Source organism: Gorilla gorilla, chromosome 13 (genome assembly GCF_029281585.2).
Source record: "Gorilla gorilla gorilla isolate KB3781 chromosome 13, NHGRI_mGorGor1-v2.1_pri, whole genome shotgun sequence".
Classification (NCBI taxonomy): domain Eukaryota; kingdom Metazoa; phylum Chordata; class Mammalia; order Primates; family Hominidae; genus Gorilla; species Gorilla gorilla.
The window spans coordinates 48,642,597-48,667,500 of record NC_073237.2 but is presented as its reverse complement, the minus strand read 5'-3'; the positions used below and the strand labels follow the sequence as shown (position 1 = coordinate 48,667,500).

The 24,904-nt window shown below is 35.9% G+C and overlaps 1 protein-coding gene across 4 annotated transcripts in view; it reads left to right on the top strand.

Annotated features, from left to right (window-relative positions):
* Nucleotides 1-24,904, top strand: part of CCDC171 (coiled-coil domain containing 171) — a 422,806-nt gene that overhangs the window by 231,549 nt on the left and 166,353 nt on the right. For all 4 annotated transcript variants that reach the window (XM_031014903.3, XM_031014902.3, XM_055350793.2 and 1 more), the window contains exons 20-21: nucleotides 37-219; nucleotides 5,601-5,786. In XM_031014903.3, the coding sequence (XP_030870763.3) occupies nucleotides 37-219; nucleotides 5,601-5,786 (369 nt within the window). The remainder of the gene's footprint in view (nucleotides 1-36; nucleotides 220-5,600; nucleotides 5,787-24,904) is intronic.

Sequence of the window (24,904 nt, the reverse complement as noted above, 5' to 3'; positions counted from 1 at the left end):
GTTACTGTTTATAAAATTGCTCTTGTTTAACAACAGAAAAGCACAGCATCGTTGCAGAAACAAATACTTGGATTTACACAAAGACTGCATGCTGCAGAAGTGGAGCGCCGCTCACTACGCTTAGAGGTCACAGAATTCAAACGAAGTGTGAATGAAATGAAAAAGGAGCTTGACAAAGCCCAGGGTCTGCAAATGCAATTAAATGAATTTAAGCAGTCTGTAAGTATATATCATTTAGGAAACTGTTGCTTTGGTGATATATATTTCTTTATCTCTATATCCTTTTTTCCTTAACTTTTGTTATGTTTGGTTTTTCAAATAATTCAAAACCCTATTAATAACATCTCTTTTTCTTCAGAAAACTTCCTGTCTAAAATGCCTCTAATTGCTGATGTTGGTGGCTGGTGGGGGAGTGGGGAGAGAGATTTCCTCTCTTCTTTTTTTTGAGATGGAGTGCCACTCTGTTGCCCAGGCTGGAGTGCAGTGGCACTATCTCAGCTCACTGCAACCTCTGCCTCCCGGGTTCAAGTGATTCTCCTGCCTCAGCCTCCCAAGCAGCTGGGATTACAGGTGGCTGCCACCACACCTGGCTAATTTTTGTATTTTTAGTAGAGATGGAATTTCTCCATGTTGGCTGGGGTGTTCTCGAACTCCTGACCTCAGCTGATCTGTCCACCTCAGCCTCCCAAAGTGCTGGGATTACAGGCGTGAGCCACTGCACCTGGCCTCTTCCCTTCTTATATTGAATATTTTGAGTAAATTAGATTATTTAGTATGAAATCAAATTGCTTTTCCAAAGAAATGTTCAATTTATCTAACGTCCATCAATGACTTATATGTATTATTTTAAAAAGCAGAAAATAGCTGAAAAAGCAAGGCCGTATGCCAAATACCATTAGATCAAGAACAAAATGTCTAACTGTGTGAAGCACAATATAATGCGGACATCCACATATTCTGTTTGCAGTTGGGATAGTTATTAACATTGCTGTTTTTAATGTGGATATGGGAACATAGAGTTAAAAGATTACCCTGAAACTTCAAGACTGTACAACTTAAAACAGCTACTATAACTTCAGTTTAAATGTGCTTTTATCTTTTGATTAATTTGGAATTTACAGTTTTAACATTTGCAGTAACAGAGGCAGCAGCAGGTGTAGTAGTTTAGTTATTAATCCTATGATAATGTAATCGTGCTAGTGTTAATTATTATTTCAAGTAGATACACCTTCAAAGGGCAAAGAGTTCCTATGAATTAGGCAGGTCAAGTAATCATGAATTACTCTTAAGCCATAGGTTTCTTTTGGTGAATGTCTAAAGACACCATAATTTTTCCTTCTCTTAGTTTTTTTGCTCAGAGAAGGAAAATTTAAGAGTTGAGCTGCTTCAACTTTTTTTTTCTAATTATAAAAGTTATACATGACAACCATAAGTAAAAATACGAGAAAGTATTAAGAAGAAAGTTTAGACTGGGTATGGTGGCTCATGCCTATAATCCCAGTGCTTTGGGAAGCCAAGGTAGGAAGGTTACTAGAGGCCAGGAATTGAAGACCAACCTGGGCAACATAGTGAGACCCAACCTCTAAAAAAAAAAAATTATATTTATTTTAAAAACGAGGAAAGTTAAAATCATTTTAATCTTACGACCCAAAACCAATCACTGTTGAAATGTGGATGCATTTTGTTCTTCACATTTCTTGTGTATATATGTGCCTGTGCATGCCTTTATGCACAGTTGTAGTTTGGAATAATTTTGTATGTACAGTTTGCAGCCTGACTTATATAAATATATGTATACATGTATGCACTTAAAGTACTGTAATCATTTTCCTCTGTCATTTAATTATTAATTTCATTTTAGTTAAATGAATACTAATGTGTCATATGAATGTATCAAAATTTGAGTATTTCCCTTTTCTATGTGATTTTTTTCCATTTTTTGCCATTTTACTTAAATACTAAAGAGATGTTTATACTTTTAAAAACGAATTCTTTTGAAGCGTGTCTCTCCTTCTGTTTGATTTGCTTCTGTATCATAGAAATAGTTGAATTTGGGATATTGAGATAGTCTACCAAAATGGACACAGACAGTCATTTATGCAATTTGAGATTGAGAGTATAGTCAACTGTATTTAGATTTAGATAATAATGGCTTTTGTAAAAACTGGAAAATTCCTTACATATGTTGCTCCCTGGAATATATATGAAGAATTCTAAATATTCTACACAATTTGATTTCCTAGTCCATAGTTAAGTATTAAGGAAACAAGTTTGCATCTTTGATTAGTTTAGAAGTAGTCAGGACTTAATTTCTAGAATCTAGAGAGAAGATTAGAGTTTGAGGGAAGGTTAGTGGAAGGTGACAGAATCCTCTTGTAAGAGCTTTGAATAACTGGCTTTCAGTAATTAAGAGTATGTTTGAGGAAGTGCTTAGTGTGAATTGCTTCCTCTGAAGTGTAGGAATAAAAATAGCATAGTAATTGAGGGAAGAGGTACTTAATTTTTACTTTATTTTACCTTATGTTTTGAGATGGAGTCTCGCTCTGTCACCCAGGCCGGAGTGCAGTGGTACGATCTCAGCTCACTGCAGCCTCCACCTCCCAGGTTCAAGGAATTCTCCTGCCTCAGCAGGAGTTGGTGTTACAGGCGCCCACCACCACGCTCAGCTAATTTTTTGTATTTTTAGTAGAGACAGGGTTTCACCATGTTGGCCAGGCTGATCTCAAACTCCTGACCTCAGGTTATCTGCCTACCTCAGCCTGCCAAAATGCTGGGATTACAGATGTGAGCCACCACACCTGGCCAGTACTTAATTTTTAGATATTGTCCTATAATTATAAGTTATGAAGTACGTGACAATTTCTAACATTTAGTGATCGTGTTGACCAGGTATCAGACACTGACCCTAAGCACGTTACATGCGTTGACTCATTTGGTCCTTATAATTATCTCACATACTATTATTATTTCTAATTTGCAGATGGGGCTTTTGGAGCAGATAGAAACTAAGTAACTTGCCTGGAGTCATATAGTTATTAATGGAAATGACAGACTTTGAACTTGGTTCCTGTGGCTCTAAAACTCATGCTTTTATCCACTTCATTACAGTGGTTAGTGTTGATACCTAGGTGTGCTAATAAAGAGTTGTTATATTAAAAACATAATAGATGAAGAAAAGATGCTAGTTTCCTCTAAGAAAATTGGAGAGAGTGCCTGCAACCATTTGTCTCTCACTCATTTCAGAAAAAGTGTATTGGAGAGAATAAAACAGCTTCTTTATAGTTGGTCTAAAGTTATGAAGGGAAACATCCTGCTCACCAAAAGCTATTTAGTACTTTAATGGTTTTGGAATACTGTGTCCATCTACTGACAGTCGTTCTTTAACAGCTAACTTCCCCAGTCTCATGATCTTTGTTTATTAGCTCCTTACACTTGCTTTCACACACCATCTCTTTCTTATTCTGCGTTGCTATACTTGCTTGATTTTATTTACTTTACAGAGGAATAAACAGAATTGAGCCAGTCTCTGGGACGGATGGATGGACAAGAGAGGCTAAAATTACCTGAGTTTTTAGGTAAAGGGGAAATTTTGGAGGATTGTGAAGGGAACACACGTTCTGTTAAAACAAGGAAGTCCTGCAAAATGGTGGGGATGTTGATGGAAAGATCTTTATTCACTTGATGGTCAAGTGGGTTGAAAAGGACAGAATGGTCTCATGGCAAGGAGTGGTAATTTAAAACAACACATTAAAGATAGAAGAGGTACAAAAATATATGTTCACAAGACCCAGCGCATAGAGGGATGTTAATAAATAGAAATAGAACTGGAGTGCTGAGAGGAGACTGTTAGATTTGATGTTTTGAAAGCTGAGGGTTTGGTTGTAATAGCACAATGTGCAGAGTTCGGCAGCTGTTAAACAGCGAGTAAAAAGTTGAGTGTTCTGTATAATCCCAGCACTATACAAGTATCAGTGACATATTAGATATACCTTTTACTAGGTGACTCTCTGAAAATGAGGCAACTTTCCTGTGTGCCTTGTGATCATTCTCATTAATTTATATTAACTTAGGTAAATCATTAGACATCTGTTTTTATGCTACACTATTGGCTTTTAAAATTTCTTCATTGTTGAGAAATGCACTCTTAAATTTTTGAGGAATGCACCCTTAAAAAGAGAAATGAGTTTTAAAAGACAGTTGTTTCATAGAAGTGGCAGGCAGGGTACCTGGTGCCAAAATAAAACTGAGTGCTTATGTATTATGATATAGAAGGACCTATGTAATTGATTTATCCTAAAACTTAGTTTCAGCAGAAGTCTTTCTCTTTATATGAATTGCATGCTTGCTGTTGTTGGCCCACGAGGAAACTGTGACTATGCACATTTCTATTTTTGTCTTATTTGTCAGAAAAATAAAAGACAAAGTCTGTATTCAGTTACAATAGTTACTAGATGCTTAGAATCAAAAGGATTTTTTTTCCTGCCTTTTCCTCCCAGATTTGTTAAAATTTCAAATCAACCTGCTTTATATTTGTGGCGAATGGTATTAATCCACCTCACATCCTTTTTTACAATGGGAAAGTTAGAATTTTTAAATAGATACATCTATAACTTGTGTATTTAAGTGGCCTGAATCGTTCCTTTGAGTTTTCCATATATATTTCTCAGGTTATCTACCTTTTGTGAAACTTTCCTCTTTTTTACACTTCACGATGTCTCTGTTGTTTGTTGTATCTAGATTTCATTTGTTTAAATGTTTTGAACAGGAGATAATACAAGCTTGTCTTGCCTTGGATTCTCCATCCCTGTCTAGAACTGTCATTAGTTATTCCAGAGCAGAGTACTGTGCCCTCCAAAGCAGTCATGATATTGTAAAAACCATGTTGTGTATTATGGTGTAGATTTTGTTGGCAGATATGTATATATGAATATTATTTCATTCAACAAAGATTGAACACTCACTGAGTGCCAGGCACTCTTCTCTATGTTGGATGAAAAGCTAAATGAAGTCCCTGCTTTGGGGATGCTACACCTTTATATGTGTGGTTGGTGGCAGGGTGTGAACAGGCAATAAAAAAAGTGAGATGAATTTAGATAATGACAATGGCTGTGAAGAAAATAAAACAAGATGGTATAATAGAGTGAGTGGGAGTTAGAGAGGTGTAGTCATGTAAGACCTGCCTAGGAGAAGATATTTGACCCGGGAGACCTGAATAATAACATACACTGAACACAAACTTCTAGGTGATCACTTAAAAGCCAAGGAATTTGTTAAAAGTTTTAATTCCCACAATCATAATCTTTATAAAAAGTGCTCATGTATGAAAATTTAAACTGAGCATCATGGATTTATATGGAATTTAAAATGAGTTTTCTAAGATTTTATTTGACTGAAAATGATAACTAAGTGTGGCTGTTGTGCTTTAAAAATCACAGTAGTATTTTTATCTTGACTTATGAATTAAGAAAAGCTAATTGTATTTTTTTAATGTATCAAGTGCCTAGAAATGTTTGTATTATATTCCTTTAGTTTTGAAGATGAAATGATAAAACAATGCAGTTAGCTTTATAACTGATTCTCCCCTCTCCTGCTTTTTACAGAAATTGATCACCCATGAGAAGTTTGAAAGTGCATGTGAAGAACTAAATAATGCATTACTTCGGGAACAGCAGGCACAAATGCTATTGAATGAACAGGCACAACAACTACAGGAATTGAATTATAGACTTGAATTGCACTCCAGTGAGGAAGCTGACAAAAACCAAACTCTTGGAGAAGCTGTTAAGGTAAGAGAATAAAGGGATATTTGCATAAAGGGATATTTTATCTATGTGTGGATCTTAGAGGGAATTATGATATCTCCTGAATAGGGATAGATCCCAAGATGTAAAATTTTATTCTATGAGGATAGAATGAAACATGTTTCTGAGACCTCAGTTATAAGCCAGCATTCACATGTATCGAGAAGGTAAAAGTAGGCTTTACTTGCTGGTTGAAAACAAAGTGAAGGTCTTTTCCAGTAATAATAACAATTATTATTAACAATAAAATTAACAATAAATTTTTTTTCTTTTATCTTCCTTATTTCTTCCTCTCTTTATAATTTTCCTTTTCTTGTTTTGTACCCAATGGACTTTGGAAACTCCACGCGTCTTTTGGATTCTGGAAGGTTTTGGTCTGGGTCTGATTCTTATATAAGTACATATTTGGGGAGAAGGCAGGTTTGGTTAGAAAGAGTTGTTCTCTCTGTCATATATTTGTGGTAAAGGTATTTCAAAGGAAAAAGAGAAGCTATCATTTAAAAGTTGTCACTGAGAAAATTTCATTAATGGGTTTAAATGTTGCCTACAAAGTATAATAGAATTCTAGTTTTTGATTATAAAACTTGTGGATTTTTCACTAGTGAGATTATATACGTTGGAATGGAACTAAATCCAGGGAAACAAAAATGATATAGCCGCTATATAGGATATCATACTTAATACAGTTAATCAACTCAGAGTTGGTATTAACTTATACAAATAATATCTATTTATTCTGATATCTTAATAATACTATTATGATCAATGATAAAATAGCCAAAATTTATTGTTAACTTCCTGTTTACCAGGCACTATGCTAACTACTTAAAAACACTTATGTGCTCCTCACACAAACTGTATGGGATGATAAAACACTTAGGTACTCCTCACACAAACTGTATGGGATTATTCCTGTTTTATAAATGAGAAAACAGATACAGAGGTGACATAACTTACACATTTCTTAGTAAGTAATATATCTAGGGAGTCAGATTTCACATCCGTCTTCCTAACCACCACATCATATGTTCCACTGATTGACAGCATACATTTGCCAGGCTCTGTGTTACAGTCTCTACATGAATTACTCATTTTAAACTACCTCTGTGAGGTAGGTACTATTATTATGATTTTGATTTTTTTTTTTGTTTAAATTTAGAGACTTCAATAAACTTGCCCAGGGTATCCTGTAAATGTTGAAACTGGGATTTAGTTTTCAGGAAAATCAGAAAATTTTGAAATCTAAAGCAGGAAAATACACGTGAATTTAAAGAGGAAAATATAGATGTCCTTTATGAAGAGGAATAAACGACCAGGATGGTGTTAGTATTTTAGAGTATGTTTTTCCAAATATATGTATTAAATTGAACCATTTGAAATTGCTGTTTTTATAAGTGAAAACTAGACAAATGCCAGGAATTTCAAATGGCTCAACCTAATCCATATTATTTTTCTTACATAAGTGAGAATGTACTTATATACTGTTTTGAAACTTACTTGTATGACTTAGTGATAGATTGCGAGCATTCTTGCTTACCAACCGATATGACTGTGAATTTTTTTCACTTTTTTACGCAAGTAATAAATATTCATTGTGGAAAAATAAGAAAATATAGATGAAGAAAAATTAAAATAATCTCAAATCGTGTCACCTGATATATCTACCATCAACATTTTGATATATATATTCCAGACTTTATGTTTTAAAAATATAGAAATATAACTGAATATAGGTTAATAAAAATACAATCATACTATATTATACATATTGTTTTTTACTTACTTCAAACACCATGTCAAGGATTTCTTTCTATGCTAATAAGTATAGTGGTATCTGTCAGGCCTCTGAGCTGAAGCTCAGCCATTGTAACATCTGTGACCTGCACATATATATCCAGATGGCCTGTAGGAGCCAAGAAGTCTGGAGCAGCTGAAAAACCACAAAAGAAGTGAAACAGCCAGTTCCTGCCTTAACTGATAACCCACCTTACGACATTCCACCATTATGACTTGTTCCTGCCCTATCCTAACTGATCAATCAACCTTATGACATTCTTCTCCAGGACAATGGATCTCATGATCTCCCCAGCATGCACCTTTTGACCCCTCCCCTGCCGACAACAGACAACCACCTTCAACTGTAACTTTCCACTGCCTACCCGAGTCCTACAAAGCTGCCCCTCTCCTATCTCCCTTCGCTGATTCTCTTTTCGGACTCAGACCACTTGCACCCAAGTGAATAAACAGCCTTGTTGCTTACACAAAGCCTGTTTAGGTGGTCTTCTGTATGGACACGCGTGACAGTATCATCATTTCCTGGCTGGTTGAATTCTTTTGGATGTATATTTTTTCTTTTTCTTTTTAACTGACAAATAGTTGCATACATTTAGGGTGTATTTTGATGTTTTGCTACATGTATGCATTGTGGAATGATCAAATCAGGCTAACATTCATCTTTTCACATACGTATCATTTCTTTGTGGTGATAATCCACTTTTTTTTTTTTACCATTTTGAAATATACATTATTATTAACTGTACTCACCTTGCTGTGCAATAGATCACCAAAATTTATTCTTTCTGTCTAGCTGAAACTTTGTACCATTTGATTAACATTTGCCCATCCCCACTCACAGCTTCTGGTAATCACTTCAATGTACTGTACATAATTTATTAACCTAATTTAATATTATAGACTTAGATTTATCCCAGCTTCTTCCTCCTCCTTATCCTCCACCTCCTCTTCCTTCTCTCACTCCTTTCCCTCCTCTTCTTCCTTTTTTTCTCTTCGTTTCTCTGTCTCCTTTTGCTATTATAAGTAAGTATCAAGATGAACAACCTGGTATCTAAATGTTATGCACATATCTGTGATTATTTCATCAGGATGAATTCCTAGATGAGGAATTACTAGGTCAGAAACCACATACATTAAAAAATGTACATATTATCAATTGGCCTACAGCAAGTTTGTACTGATTACATTCTCTCCTAAGATATATGAGAATGGCAACTTTGGCCCTACCTGGCTATTACTATTTAAAACATTTTTGACAATTTGGTAGATATGTCCTTGTTACTTTAATTTGTATTTCTTTTATTATTAGTGGAGTTGAAAATTTTTATAAGCATATTGGTCATTAAACAACATTTTTATGGTTCATGTCCTATTAATAGATAATGTAATGAACTGTGCTTTGGAAAAGCATCTTTGTCATATTGAAGTCTTTTTCTCTGTTATAGTTTGTGTTTAGGTATAATATCTTTAAGCAGATAAAGAGCTGTTCATGTTAATTTTTTTAAATTGCCAGTAGCTTAAATATTGTTGTCAGGAATGGAGAATTGTTTAATTACTATCTCTTAATTAGAACTAGCAGGTGGTAATGTGAAAATGCTCTCTTGTGGGAGGCAACATGGTTCAATGGAAAAAGCACTGGCCTTGGAACAAGTATTCCTGAATTCAAATCCCAGCTCTGTTGCTTGGGCAAATTACTTAACCTTCTGAACCTCAGTTTCCTCTTCTGCAGAAATAAGGATAATGATACTTAAGTTACAGGATGTTTATGAGAATGAATTAAGATTCTATTTGAGAAGCAAGTGTATACTTGTTAAATATTCTGTTGTGTTTTCAGTAATGCTTTAAAAAATAGTTCTTTTTTAAATATGTCCTGTGCATAACTTCTTTTAAAAAACAAAGTGTATTGTTTCTTCTTTTAAAAAACAAAATAAGATCATGAGTAGAAGATATGGATACAGAAGAAAAAACAAGTTATCTATGATTTATAATCTGAAAGCAATCACTTAACATTTTGGGAATTTTGTTTTAAATCATATCTTTTTTTTTTTTTTTTTTAAAGACAGGGCCTCACTCTGTTGCCCAGGCCACGACCTCCTAGGCTTAAGTAATTCTCCTGCCTCACCCTATCAAGAAGCTGGGTCTACAGACACATGCCACCACACCCTGCTAATTAAAAAAAATTTTTTGTAGAGATGGAAACTGCCTATGTTGCCCAGTCCTGGTCTCAAACTCCTGAGTTCAAGCGATCCCCTTGTCTTGGCCTCCCAAAGTGCTGGGATTACAGGTGTGAGCCACTGTGTCCAGCCTAAATCATTCCTTTATATGTAATAGTTTTTATAAATAATAATTTAGACTGGATTCTCAGAATGGCCTTTTGTTTTAATACAGCTAAATCTTGGATTAGACATTCCCTGCAATAAATGCAGTGCATTTATTGCATAAATGCACATAAAGGAAATCTCCAAGGACAAAAATAAACAAATGACAGTATTGTCAAACGTCAGTATGTGGAAATCAAAGTTAACACCGTGAGTAGTTGCTAGGTTTGTCCTGGAGGCAGATGCAGGTTGAGCATCCCTAATTTGAAAATCCAAAATCCAAAATGCTCTAAAATCAAACTTTTTGAGCACTGACATGACACTCAAAGTAAATGCTCATTGGAGCATTTTGGATTTCAGATTATCAGATTTGGGATGCTCAACCAGTAAGTATATAAATAATACAAACTTTCCAAAATGCAAAAATATTCAAAATCTGAAATACTTCTAGTCCTGAGCATTTTACATAAGGGATGCTCAACCTATACCAATATTAATCCTGGAAACAGGAGATTAAGCTTTGGGTTCCACCAGCAGATAGGAGCTTGAACCTAAAGCTCTGACCTTAAGAAATTGCTTAATAACCTGAAAGTGATAATCAATAGTATTTCACTGTTTTAGGCAAAAGCTAAGGCAAAAGTCTCTCTGGAAAAAGGCTTGCCTAATCTAGTTCCTTCAGAAGCCAACAAAGAGTAAGATCAACGAAGTAACTGACACATGAATAGATAGATATATTAATCTTTTTTTAAATTATACTTTAAGTTCTAGGGTACATGTGCACAATGTGCAGGGTTGTTACATATGTATACATGTGCCATGTTGATGTGCTGCACCCATTAACTAGTCATTTACATTAGGTATATCTCCTAACGCTATCCCTCCCCCCTCCCCCCACCCTACGACAGGCCCCGGTGTGTGATGTTCCCCTTCCTGTGTCCAAGTGTTCTCATTATTCAGTTCCCACCTATGAATGAGAATATGCGGTGTTTGGTTTTTTGTCCCTGCAATAGTTTGCTGAGAATGATGGATTCCAGCTTCATCCATGTCCCTATAAAGGACATGAACTCATCCTTTTTTATGGCTGCATAGTATTCCATGGTGTATATGTGCCACCTTTTCTTAATCCAGTCTATCATTGTTGGACATTTGGGTTGGTTCCAAGTCTTTGCTATTGTGAATAGTACCTCAATAAACATACGTGTGCATGTGTGTTTATAGAAGCATGATTTATAATCCTTTGGGTATATACCCAGTAATGGGATGGCTGGGTCAAATGGTATTTCTTGTTCTAGATCCTTGAGGAATTGCCGCATTGTCTTCCACAATGGTTGAACTAGTTTACAGTCCCACCAACGGTGTAAAAGTGTTCCTGTTTCTCCACATTGTCTTCAGCACCTGTTGTTTCCTTTTTAATGATTGCCATTCTAACTGCTGTGAAATGGTATCTCATTGTGGTTTTGATTTGCATTTCTCTAATGGCCAGTGATGATGAGCATTTTTTCATGTGTCTGTTGGCTGCATAAATGTCTTCTTTTGAGAAGTGTCTGTTCACACCCTTTGCCCACTTTTTGATGCAGTTGTTTGTTTTTTTTCTTGTAAATTTGTTTGAGTTCTTTGTAGATTCTGGTTATTAGCCCTTTGTCAGATGAGTAGATTGCAAAATTTTTCTCCCATTCTGTAGGTTGCCTGTTCACTCTGACGGTAGTTTCTTTTGCTGTGCAGAAGCTTTTTAGTTTAATTAGATCCCATTTGTCAATTTCGGCTTTTGTTGCCATTGCTTTTGGTGTTTTAGACATGAAGTCCTTGCCCATGCCTATGTCCTGAATGGTATTGCCTAGGTTTTCTTCTAGGGTTTTTATGGTTTCAGGTCTAACATTTAAGTCCTTAATCCATCTTGAATTAATTTTTGTATAAGGTGTAAGGAAGGGATCCAGTTTCAGCTTTCTACATACGGCTAGCCAGTTTTCTCAGCACCATTTATTAAACAGGGAATCCTTTCCCCATTTCTTGTTTTTGTCAGGTTTGTCAAAGACCAGATGGTTGTAGATGTGTGGTATTATTTCTGAGGGCTCTGTTCTGTTCCATTGATCTATATCTCTGTTTTGGTACCAGTACCATGCTGTTTTGGTTACTGTAGACTTGTAGTATACTTTGAAGTCAGGTAGTGTGATGCCTCCAGCTTTGTTCTTTTTGCTTAGGATTGTCTTGGCAATGCGGGCTCTTTTTTGGTTTCATATGAACTTTAAAGTAGTTTTTAACAATTCTGTGAAGAAAGTCATTGGTAGCTTGATGGGGATGGCACTGAATGTATAAATTACCTTGGGCAGTATGACCATTTTCACGATGTTGATTATTCCTATCCATGAGCATGGAATGTTCTTCCATTTGTTTGTATCCTCTTTTATTTCCTTGAGCAGTGGTTTGTAGTTCTCCTTGAAGAGGTCCTTCACATCCCTTGTAAGTTGGATTCCTAGGTATTTTATTCTCTTTGAAGCAATTGTGAATGGGAGTTCACTCATGATTTGGCTCTCTGTTTTTCTTATTGGTGTATAAGAATGCTTGTGATTTTTGCACATTGATTTTGTATCCTGAGACTTTGCTGAAGTTGCTTATCAGCTTAAAGAGATTTTGGGCTGAGATGATGTGGTTTTCTAAATATACACTCATGTTATCTGCAAACAGGGACAATTTGACTACCTCTTTTCCTAATTGAATACCCTTTATTTCTTTCTCCTGCCTGATTGCCCTGGCCAGAACTTCCAACACTATGTTGAATAGGAGTGGTGAGAGAGGGCATCCCTGTCTGTGACAGTTTTCAAGGGGAACTCCGCTGCTGATACCTGGCAAACAGGGTCTGGAGTGGACCTTCAGCAAACTCCAACAGACATGCAGCTGAGGGTCCTGACTGTTAGAAGGAAAACTAACAAACAGAAAGGACATCCACACCAAAACCTCATATGTACGTCACCATCATCAAAGAGCAAAGGTAGATAAAACCACAAAGATGGGGAAAAAACAGAGCAGAAAAGCTGAAAATTCTAAAAATCAGAGCACCTCTCCCCCTCCAGAGGAACGCAGCTCCTCACCAGCAATGGAACAAAGCTGGATGGAGAATGACTTTGATGAGTTGAGAGAGAAGGCTTCAGATGATCAAACTTCTCCGAGCTAAAGGAGGAAGTTGGAACCCATCGCAAAGAAGCTAAAAACCTTGAAAAAAGGTTAGATGAATGGCTAACTAGAATAACCAATGCAGAGAAGTCCTTAAATGACCTGATGGAGCTGAAAACCATGGCACAAGAACTACATGATGAATGCACAAGCTTCGGTAGCCGATTTGATCAACTGGAAGAAAGGGTATCAGTGATTGAAGATCAAAGGAATGAAATGAAGTGAGAAGAGAAGTTTAGAGAAAACAGAGGAAAAAGAAACGAACAAAGCCTCCAAGAAATATGGAACTGTGTGAAAAGACCAGATCTACGTCTGTTTGGTGTACCTGAAAGTGATGGGGAGAATGGAACCAAGTTGGAAAACACTCTGCAGGATATCATCCAGGAGAACTTCCCCAACCTAGCAAGGCAGGCCAACATTCAAATTCAGGAAATACAGAGAACGCCACAAAGATACTCCTCGAGAAGAGCAACTCCAAGACACATAATTGTCAGATTCACCAAAGTTGAAATGAAGGAAAAAATGTTAAGGGCAGCCAGAGAGAAAGGTCGGGTTACCCACAAAGGGAAGCCCATCAGACTAACAGTGGATCTCTCAGCAGAAACTCTACAAGCCGGAAGAGAGTGGGGGCCAATATTCAACATTCTTAAAGAAAATAATTTTCAACCCAGAATTTCATATCCAGCCAAACTAAGCTTCATAAGTGAAGGAGAAATAAAATCCTTTACAGACAAGCAAATGCTGAAAGATTTTGTCACCACCAGGCCTGCCCTGCAAGACCTGCTGAAGGAAGCACTAAACATGGAAAGGAACAACCGGTATCAGCCACTGCACAAACATGCCAAATTGTAAAGACCATCGAGGGTAGGAAGAAACTGCATCAACTAATGAGCAAAACAACCAGCTAACATCATAATGACAGGATCAAATTCACACATAACAATATTAACCTTAAATGTAAATGGGCTAAATGCTCCATTTAAAAGACTCAGACTGGCAAACAGGATAAAGAGTCAAGGCCCATCAGTGTGCTGTATTCAGGAGACCCACCTCACGTGCAGAGACACACATAGGCTCAAAATAAAGGGATGGAGGAAGATCTACGAAGCAAATGGAAAACAAAAAAAAAGGCAGGGGTTGCAATCCTAGTCTCTGATAAAACAGACTTTAAACCAACAAAGATCAAAAGAGACAAAGAAGGCCATTACATAATGGTAAAGGGATCAATTCAACAAGAAGAGCTAACTATCCTAAATATATATGCACCCAATACAGGAGCACCCAGATTCATAAAGCAAGTCCTGAGAGACCTACAAAGAGACTTAGACTCCCACACAATAATAATGGGAGACTTTAACACCCCACTGTCAGCATTAGATCAATGAGACAGAAAGTTAAAAAGGATATCCAGGAATTGAACTCAGCTCTGCACCAAGCGGACCTAGTAGACCTCTGCAGAACTCTCCACCCGAAATCAACAGAATATACATTCTTCTCAGCACCACATTGCACTTATTTCAAGGTTTTTTTTTTTTTTTTTTTTTTGAGACAGAGTCTCAGTCTCTTCCCAATGGCTGGATCTCAGCTCACTGCAAGCTCTACTTTCCAGGTTCAAGTGATTCTTCTTTCTCAGCGTCCCAGGTAGCTTGGACTACAGGCACACACCACAACACCTGGCTAAGTTTTGTATTTTTATTAGAGACAGTGTTTCACCATATTAGCTAGGATGGTCTCGATCTCCTCACCTCATGACCTGCCTGCCTCGGCCTCCCAAAGTGCTGGGATTATAGATGTGACAGATATATTAATCTTATATGCAGCCACATTGCTGAACTCTCTTGTCATTTCTAATATTTTATCTATACTCTCTGGGGCATAGACAGTAATATTTATTCTATAATGATAGTTTTGTTTTTTGTTTTCAAGCCTTGTTCCTTTAGGTTTTTTTTTTTCTCCTGCTTTACTGTACTGGCTAGGATACAGTGTTGGGTGGAGGTGGAGGTGGTAGGCATCCTTATCTTGTTTCCAGTCTTAAAGAAAATCTTTCTTTCTTCATTAAGAAGGAAGTTTGATATAGGTTTTTAGTTGATAATCCTTGTTGGGTTAAGGAAGTTATCTTACTGCATTATGCATAAATTAAAAATCATGGACCGGGCACAGTGGCTCACGTCTGTAATCCCAGCACTTTTGGAGGCTTAGGTGGGCAGATCACCTGAGGTCAGGAGTTCAAAACCAGCCTGGCCAACATGGTGAAACCCCATCTCTACTAAAAATACAAAAATTAGCCAGGCGTGTTGGTGGGCACCTGCAATCCCAGCTACTCGGGAGGCTGAGGCAGGAGAATCACTTGAACCTGGGAGGCAGAGGTTGTAGTGAGCCCAGATGGTGCCATTGCACTACAGCTGGGTGACAGAGCGAGACTCAGTCCCCGCACCCACCCCCCCACCAAAAAAAAGAAAAGTCATGAATGGATGTTGGATATTATGAAATACAGTTTATGCATCTATTTAGATAATCATATGACTTTTCCCACTTATTCTGTTGGCATGTTGAATTATATCAGGTAATAGCAAACTATTATTTGTGTTTATACAGACTGTGAGCTAAGAGTGGTTTTTAGATTTTTAAGGGATTATAAAAAATAAAACCAAAGTAAAACCAAAGAACAACATGTGATACAGATGGCATGTGGTACACAAAGCCTAAAATATTTCCTATCAGAAGTTTGCTGACCCTTGGGTTATATTTTAGTATTCTAATGTTAAACCAGCCTTGTATTCCTGAACTAAACCCAATGTAGTCGTGATGATTTTTTAAAAATATATTGCTGCACCCAATTTCTTAATTTTTCACTTGGGACTTTTAGATCTGTAGTCTTAATTGGAATTGTCTTGTAATGTATGTTTCTCCTACTGTCATCACTTTCTTGAAGTCAGGATTTTGCTAACATGAAAGGACTTCTCTTCCCACTCCAAACACAGAGAGTGGTGTCTTAGTGCATTTTGTGTTGCTATGACAAAATAGCACAGATGGAGTAATTAAATAACAGTAGAAATCTATTTCTCAAGGTTCTGGAGGCTGGAACCAATATCAAGTTGTGGCATCTGGTGAGGACCTTCTTTATGTGTCATCCCATGGCAGAAGGCAGAAGGGCAAGAGAGTGTGCTTGCACTCTCTGGTGGAAGGAAGTAGGGAAGGGGGCCAAACCCATCCTTTTATAAGAAACCCTATTTCATCGGTTAATTTATAACTAACTCACTCCCATGATAACTTTATTAATTCATTTATGATGGCAGAGCCCTGATGACCTAATCACCTCTTAAAGGTCTCACCTCTCAGCACTGTTGCATTGGAGATTAAGATTTTAACACATGAACTTTGGGAAACACATTCAAACCATAGCAAGTGGAAACTAGAAAAAATATAACGTGAATTTTGGGATATATAGCCAAGCTTAAAGAGAGCAAAATATTCAGGTTCAAGAAATAAAGAGGACCAAAACACCAAATGATGAGGACTCAACACCAAATGATGAGAAGGAGCTGAAGTCTAATTAGCTCATTGGGGTGTGCAAACCTAGCTGGAGGCCAGAGTTGATAATAATAATGTTAGGGAAATCTAGGCTTTAAGCCTCAGAGACTAGGAGAGATCTACCTGTGTAAAGCTAGGCATCTGGAAGGGCTGCCCTACTATGAAATGTGGATGAGAAAATCTCTGCCTAGCAGCTACATGAGAATTTGACATCTACTCAGGACTGTGGGTAGGAAAAGCTACTAAGGAAACTGGAATCTAGGCCTGTGCCACACACAGGGTCTTTGTTTACACCTTAATGATCCAAGGACTGTTCAGTTGAGATTTAATCTTTAAAATGGTACAGTCCAGTCACCAGTGTGACCTTGTAGAAGGAAACATGAAAATGTTCAAGTAGGGATGTTTCTGCATCTCAAAGAATACAGTCAAGACTTTTATAAAAAAATACAATATTTGATAATAGAATTCAATATTACAAATCACTCAAAAATGAATTGCACATCAAATGAGAAAATTTACACTTTAGGTGGTAGAAATACTAGAAGAATTGAAATAAGCTAAACAGATACTTTTAAGTGTTTTTTCAAGCATTCTAAGAGATAAGGTATGAATAGAAGTTGTAAGTTAAGACATGAAAATATAGTCATGGAGATTATGAACTCAGTGAACATTGGGTAGACATTGATGAAGTATACTAGCAAATTGTAAGAAAGCTGAGGAAATAACACATAATGCTCTCCAGGGGGACAAAATGATGGATAATAAGAAATTAAGAGGAAAGAAAAAGAGAACGAAACAGATTTAATAAAAGAATGAAAGTAAAGTACCATAAGCACCTATAAACATAGTAATGAGATGACAGAATAATGAAGACAAAAGTAAGTCTTTAAAGTTATGGGAGAAAAAGGATTACTTAGAGAAGAATAACAATTAGATCCTAAGAGTAATGACTTAATTCAAAATAACTTCATTGAGGTATAACAATATAATGTACACTTTAAATATATATAGCTCAGTGCCTTTTGACAAATGTATACATTGTTTAACTACCACTACAGCAGTCTGAGCTCCCTCCTCAACCCTGCGGTTGGGGAGGGTGTTGGCAGGGTGCAAGATGGGCCAAGTCAGACCTGGCAAGTATGCCCTCAGGCAATAGGCACATTTGTGGAGTGCACAGTGGTCTGAGCTCCCTCCTCAGCCCTGGGGTTGGGGAGGAGCGTTGGTAGGGTGCAAGATGGGCCAAATCAGACCTGGCAAGTACAGCCTACAGCCTATAGGAGAGCCTACAGGTTCCCCTATAGCAGACTCAAGCACCAGTGCTAAGGGAGAAACCAGTGGGTGACTAGCAAGCACCCAGAGGTGTACCTAGGTTGTATAGTAAGTGTGAGTTTTTAAGAAACTGCCGAAATCTTTTTCAAAATTGGCTGTATGATTTTACATTTCCGTCAGCACTGTATGAAAGTTCCATTTGCTTCACATCCTGGTGAATACTTGGCACTGTCTTTAATTTTATCTGTTATAATGGGTGTATATGGTATGTTTTTTGCATTTAATTTGCATTTACCTGATGATTAATTATGTTAATCATCTTCTAGTGTACTTAGTCATTCTTATATGTTCTTTGTAAAATATCTGTTCAAACCATGTGATATTTGATTGATTGACTGATTTTTTTGAGACAAGGTCTCCCTTTGTCACCCAGGCTGGAGTGCAGTGGCGCTATCATGGGTCACTGCAACCTCTGCCTCCTGGGCTCAACTAATCCTCCCATCTCAGCCTCTCAAGTAGCTAGGACTACAGGCGCATGCCACCATGCCAGCTAGTTTTTGTATTTTTTGTAGAGACGGGGTTTCTCCATGTTGCCCAGGCTGGTCTTGAACTCCTGGGCTCAAGCAATCCACCTGCCTCAGCCTCCCAAAGTGCTGGGAATACAGGCATGAGCCACTGTGTTTGGCCAACATTTAATATTTTAAATTTTGGGTTGTTTGTCTTATTCGTTGTAAAAATTCTTTCTATATTCTCTATATAGATTCTTTTTTCACATATATTAATAATATTATCTTTTAATCTTTGGTTTGCTTTTTCATTTTCTTAACAGTATCTTTCAAATAAAAATTTTACATTTTGATGAAGTATCCATATTCTAACTTTTATTGTTGTAGTTGATCCTTTTTATATTTCATCTAAGAAATGTTTGCCTACTATGATGTGAAAAAGATTTTACCTTTTTGACAATTATATGAGTTAATTTTTATACATGGTATGGTGTAAGGGTTGAAGTTTATTTTTTTCCAAATAAATATTAAGTTATTCCTGTGCTGTTTAAAAAATATGGTCCTTTTTCTATTGAATTACCTTGGCCCCTGTATTAAATCCTCTGTGTATGTATGTGTGTGTTTATTTCTTTATTACTGGACTCTGTCTCTGTTTCATTGATCTATATGTCTTCCTTTTTGCTAATTCCACATTGTTTTAATTGCTGTGCCTTTATAGGATGCCTTGGAATTCATATTTTTAAGGTGCTGTAAGTCCTTTAACTTTGCTCTTTTTTTGGAACTGTATTTGCTCTTTGGGTCCATTGAATTTCTATACAAGTTTTAGAATCAGATTGTCATTTTCTTGTAAGACATTAAATTTACGGATACAGAGAGGCTTTATAACATTCCATTATTATATTTTTAATGCTTGTTGGATCTGTTGTGATAATTCCTCTTTCAGTCCTCATACTGGTAATTTGTATTTTCTCTTTTCTCTAGTTAGGAGTTTATTAATTTTGTTGTTCATTTCAAAAAACGTAAGCTTTGGCTTTGCTAACTTATTCTTTTTTTTGTAATATTTATTTCTGTTATTTTTATTATTTCCTTTTTTTTTAGTTTTTTAAAATTTTACTTTAAGTTCTGGGATACATGTGCAGAACATGCAGGTTTGTTACATAGGTATACATTTGCCATGGTGGTTTGCTGTACTTATCAATCTGTCACATTTTAGGTTAGTTTAGCCCTTCTTTTTCTAGTTGTTAAGGGTTTAGCCTATTAGATCAGGAATCAGCAAAATGTGACCCACAGGTCAAATGTAGCCCACTGTCCATATATAAAGTTTTATTGAAATGCTACTATGCCCGTTTATTAAAATATTGTCTGTGGCTGCTTTCTTACTACAATGGTAGATTTAAGTAGTTGCAACAGTGACCACGAGGCTCACAATGCCTGAAATATTGACTATGTAGTTTTTACAGGTATTGAATATTTTTTAGAACTTTATAAAGTCTCTGCTATTGGCTTATTAGGTATTTCTCTTTTTTACTTTTAGGGGCTGCTGTAGTGTTTATAATATACCTATTTCACCTATCACAGTCTATTTTAAAATAATATTATTCGACTTTATGTATAATACAAAAATCTTACAACAGTATACTTCCATTTCTTTTCTTTCATTCTCTTTGTGTTGTTGTCATAGATTTCAATTTTACATGTATTCTAAACTCCATACTATATTGTTATCATTTCAACTTTTAATAGAAATTTAGATTTTAAAGAGATTTAAAAAATAAGAAAACAATTGTCTTTCATCATTGCCATATATATATATATATATATACCATTTTGATGCATATTTCCTTTATATAGACCCGTGTTTCCATCTAATGTGATTTTCCTTCTGCTTGAGGAACTCCCTTTAACATTTCTTGTGATACTTGTCTTTATTTTCGAAAGGTGTTCAGTATAGATGTCTATGTTGACAGTTTCTTTTAGCACTTTAAATATGTTGTTCCCTTTTCTTCTGGTTTGCATTGTTTCTGACAAGAAATACGTGTTCATTTTACCTTTGTTTGTCTCTATGTAATGTGTCTTTTTTTCCCCTCAGGTTTTGTAAAGGTTTTCTTTACAAATTTTAATTTTTAATTTTTAATGTTTGTGGAAACTTAATAGGGTATGTATATATATTTATGGGGTACATGAGATATTTTTATACAGACATTCAATGTGTGGTAACCACATCATGGTAAATGGGTTATCCCCTGCAACCGTTTATCCTTTGTGTTGCGAACAATCCAATTATACTCTTTTAGTTATTTTTAAATGTATAATTAAATTGTTATTGACTGTAGCCACCTGTTGTGCCATCAAGTACTAGGTCTTATTCAATCTTTCTCTCTGTTTTTTTTTGCACCCATTAACCATCCCGACCTTCCCACACGTTCCCCACTACTCTTCTCTTCTTCTGGTAACCATCCTTCTACTGTCTATCTCCATGAGTTCAACTGTTTGGATTTTTAGCTCCTCCAAATAAGTAAGAACATGCAATGTTTGTCTTTCTGTACCTGGCTTATTTCACTTAACATAATGACCTCCAGTTCCATCTATGTTGTTGCAAATGACAAGATCTCATTCTCTCTTATGGCTGTGTAATACTCTATTGTGTATAAGTACCACATTTTCTTTATCTGTTGATGGCCACTTAGGTTGCTTCCAAATCTTGGCTATTGTGAACAGAGCTATGACAAATGTGGGAGTGCAGATATCTCTTCAATATACCAATTTCCCTTCCTTTGGGTATATACCCAGCAGTGGGATTGCTGGATCATATGGTAGCTCTGTTTTTAGTTTTTTGAGGAGCCTCCAAACTGTTCTCCATAGTGGTTGTACTAATTTACATTCCCACCAACAGCATACAAAGGTTCTTTTTTCTCCCTTGTGCATCCATTTGTTACTCCCTGTCTTTAGGATAAAAGCCATTTTAACTGGAGTAAGATGATACCTCATTGTAATTTTGATTTGCATTTCTCTGATGATCAATTGATGTTGAGCACCTTTTCAAATTTGTTTGCTATTTGTATGTCTTCTTTTAAAAAATGTCAATTTAATCTTTTGCCCATTTTAAAATCAGATTATTAGATTTTTTTCCTATGGAGTTGTTTGAGCTCCTTGTATATTCTAGTTATTAATCCCTTGTCAGATGGCTAGTTTGCAAATATTTTCTTCCATTCAGTGGGTTGTGTCTTCACTTTGTTGATTGTTTCTTTTGCTGTGCAGAAGCTTTTTAACTTGATGTGGTCCCATTTTTCTATTTTTTCTTTGGTTATCTGTGCTTGTGCGAGATTTCTTAAGAATTTTTTGCCCAAACCAATTTCCTAGAGAGTTTCCCCAGTGTTTTCTTGTAGTAGTTTTATAGTTTGAGCTGTTAGATTTAAGTCTTTAATCCATTGTGGTTTTATGTTTGTGTATGACAAGAGATAAGGGTCTAGTTTCGTTCTTCTGCATATGGATGTTCAATTTTCCCAACACTATTGAAGAAACTATCTTTTCCCAAGTTTATGTTCTTAGCACCTTTGTCAAAAATGAATTCACTGTAGGTGTGTGGATTTGTTTCTGGGCTCTCTATTCATTCCATTGGTCTATGTGTCTGTTTTTATGCCAGTACCATGCTGTTTTGGTTGCTGTAAATTCTGTAGTATAATTTGAAGACAGGTAATAGGATTCCTCCAGTTTTGTTCTTTTTGCTCAGGATAGATTTGGCTATTCTGGGTCTTTTGTGGTTCCATGTAAATTTTAGGATTTTTTTTTCTGTTTGTATGAAGAATGTTATTGGTATTTTTATAGGGATTGCATTGAATTTGTAGATTCCTTTCGGTAGTATGGACATTTCAACAATATTGATTCTTTCAATCCATGAGCATGGAATATCTTTCCATTATTTTTGCACTCTTTTCCATTCTTTCAATCATTGTTTTATAGTTTTCATTGTAGAGATCATTAACTTATTTGGTTAAGTTAATTCCTAGGCATTTTATTTTATTTATGGCTATGGTAAATGGGATTACTTTTTTTATTGTTTTTTTTTCAGATTGTTTACTTTTGGCATATGGAAATACTACTGAATTTTGAATGCTGATTTTGTATCCTGCAGCTTTAGTGAATTTTTTTTTATCAGTTCTAATAGTTTTTTGGTGGAGTTTTTAGGTTTTTCCAAATATAAGATCATATCATCTGCAAACAAAGATAATTTGACTTCTTCCTTTCTAATTTGGAGGCCCTTTATTTCTTTCTTTTGTTTGATTGCTCGAGCTAGGATTTCTAGTACTATGTCATGTAACAGTGGTGAAAGTAGGCATCCTTGCCATATTCAGATCTTAGAGGAAAGGGTTTCATTTTTTTTCCTTATTCAGTATGATACTAGCTGTGGGTCTGTCATATATGGCTTTTATTATGTTGATGTATGTTCCTTATATCCCCATTTTTTTGAGGGTTTTTTAAAATCATGAAGGGATGTTGAATTTTATCAAATGCTTCTTTCAGCATCAATTGAAATGATTATATGGTTTTTGTCCTTAATTCTGTTTATATGATGTATCACATTTATTTGCATATGTTGAACCATCCTTGCATCCCTGGGATAAATCCCACTTGGTCATGTTGAATGATCTTTTTAATGGATTATTGAATTTGGTTTGCTAATATTCTGTTGAGGATTTTTGCCTCAATATTCATAATAAATATTGGCCTGTAGTTTTCTTTTTTTGATTTGTCTTTGTCTGATTTTGATAAGGTTTCCTTTTTATTATTGGTTTCTGGAAGTTTGATTATGACAAATGTTGATGTGGTTTCTTTGTGTTTTTCCTACTGAGGGTTTATTGAGCTTTATTTATTTATTTATTTTTAAATTTATTTGTAAAATTTAATTAATTTTTTATGTTCAACTTTTAAGTTTAGGGGTACATGTGCAGGATGTGCAGATTTGTTACCTACGTAAATGTGTGCCATTGTGGTTTGCTGTACAGATCATTCTATCACCCAGGTATTAAGCCCTGCATCCATTAGCTATCCTTCCCGATCCTCTCCCTCCTCCCAGCCTGCATCCTCTGATAGACCACAGTGTGTATTGTTCCCCACTGTGTGTCCATGTGTTCTCATTTAGCTCCCACTTATAAGTGAGAACATGTGGTATTTGGTTTTCTGTTCCTGTATTAGTTTGCTAAGGATAATGGTCTCCAGCTCCATCTATGTCCCTGCAAAGGATATGATCCCATTCCTTTTTATGGCTGCATGGTATTCCATGGTGTATATGTTTGATATTTTCTTTATCCAGTCTATCACTGATGGGCATTTGGGTTGATTCCATGTCTTTGCTATTGTAAATAGTGCTGCAATGAAAATATGCATGCGTGTGCCTTTATAATAGAACAATTTATATTCCTTTGGGTATATACCCAGTAATGAGACTGCTGGGTTAAATGGTATTTCTGGCTCTTGGTCTTTTAGGAATCACCACACTGTCTTCCACATGGTCAAACTAATTTACACTCCCACCAACAGTATAAAAATGTTCCTTTTTCTCAACAACCTTGCCAGCATCTGTTGTTTTTTGAGTTTTTAGTAATAGCCACTCTGACTGGTATGAGATGGTATCTCATTGTTGTTTTGATTTGCATTTCTCTAATGATCAGTGATGTTGAGCTTATTTTCATATGTTTGTTTGCCACATGAATGTTTTCTTTTGAGAAGTGTCTGTTCGTGTCCTTTGACCACTTTTTAACAGGGTTGGTTGGTTGGTTGTTTGTTTTGTAAATTTAAGTTCCTTATAAATGCTGGATATTAGACCTTTGTCAGATGCATAGAATTGCAAAAATTTCTCCCATTCTTAGGTTGCCTGTTTACTCCATTGATAGTTTCTTTTGCTGTGCAGAAGCCCTTTAGTTTAGTGAGATCCCATTTGTTAATTTTGCTTTTGTTGCAATTGCTTTTGGTGTTTTTGTCATGAAATCTTTGCCCATGCCTATGTCCTGAATGGTATTGCCTAGGTTTTTTTCTAGGGTTTTTTTTTTTTTTTTTGTAGTTTTGTGTTTTATATTGAAGTCTTTAATCCATCTTGAGTTGATTTTTGTATATGGTATAAGGAAGAGGTCCAGTTTCAATTTTCTGCATATGGCTGGCCAGTTCTCCCAGCACCATTTATTAAATAGGGAATCCTTTCCCCATTGCTTGTTTTTGTCAGGTTTGTCAAAGATCAGATGGTTGTAGATGTATGATTTTATTTCTGGGTTCTTTATTCTGTTCCATTGGTCTATGTGTCTGTTCTTGTACCGGTACCATGCTGTTTTGATTACAGTAGCCCTGTAGTATAGTTTGAAGTCAGGTAGCATGATACCTCCAGTTTTCTTTTTTGTTGTTGTTTAGGACTGCCTAGGCTATTTGGGCTCTTTTTTGGTTCTGTATGAATTTTAAAATATTTTTTTCTTATTCTGTGAAGAATGTCAATGATAGTTTAATGGGAACAGCATCGAATCTATAAATC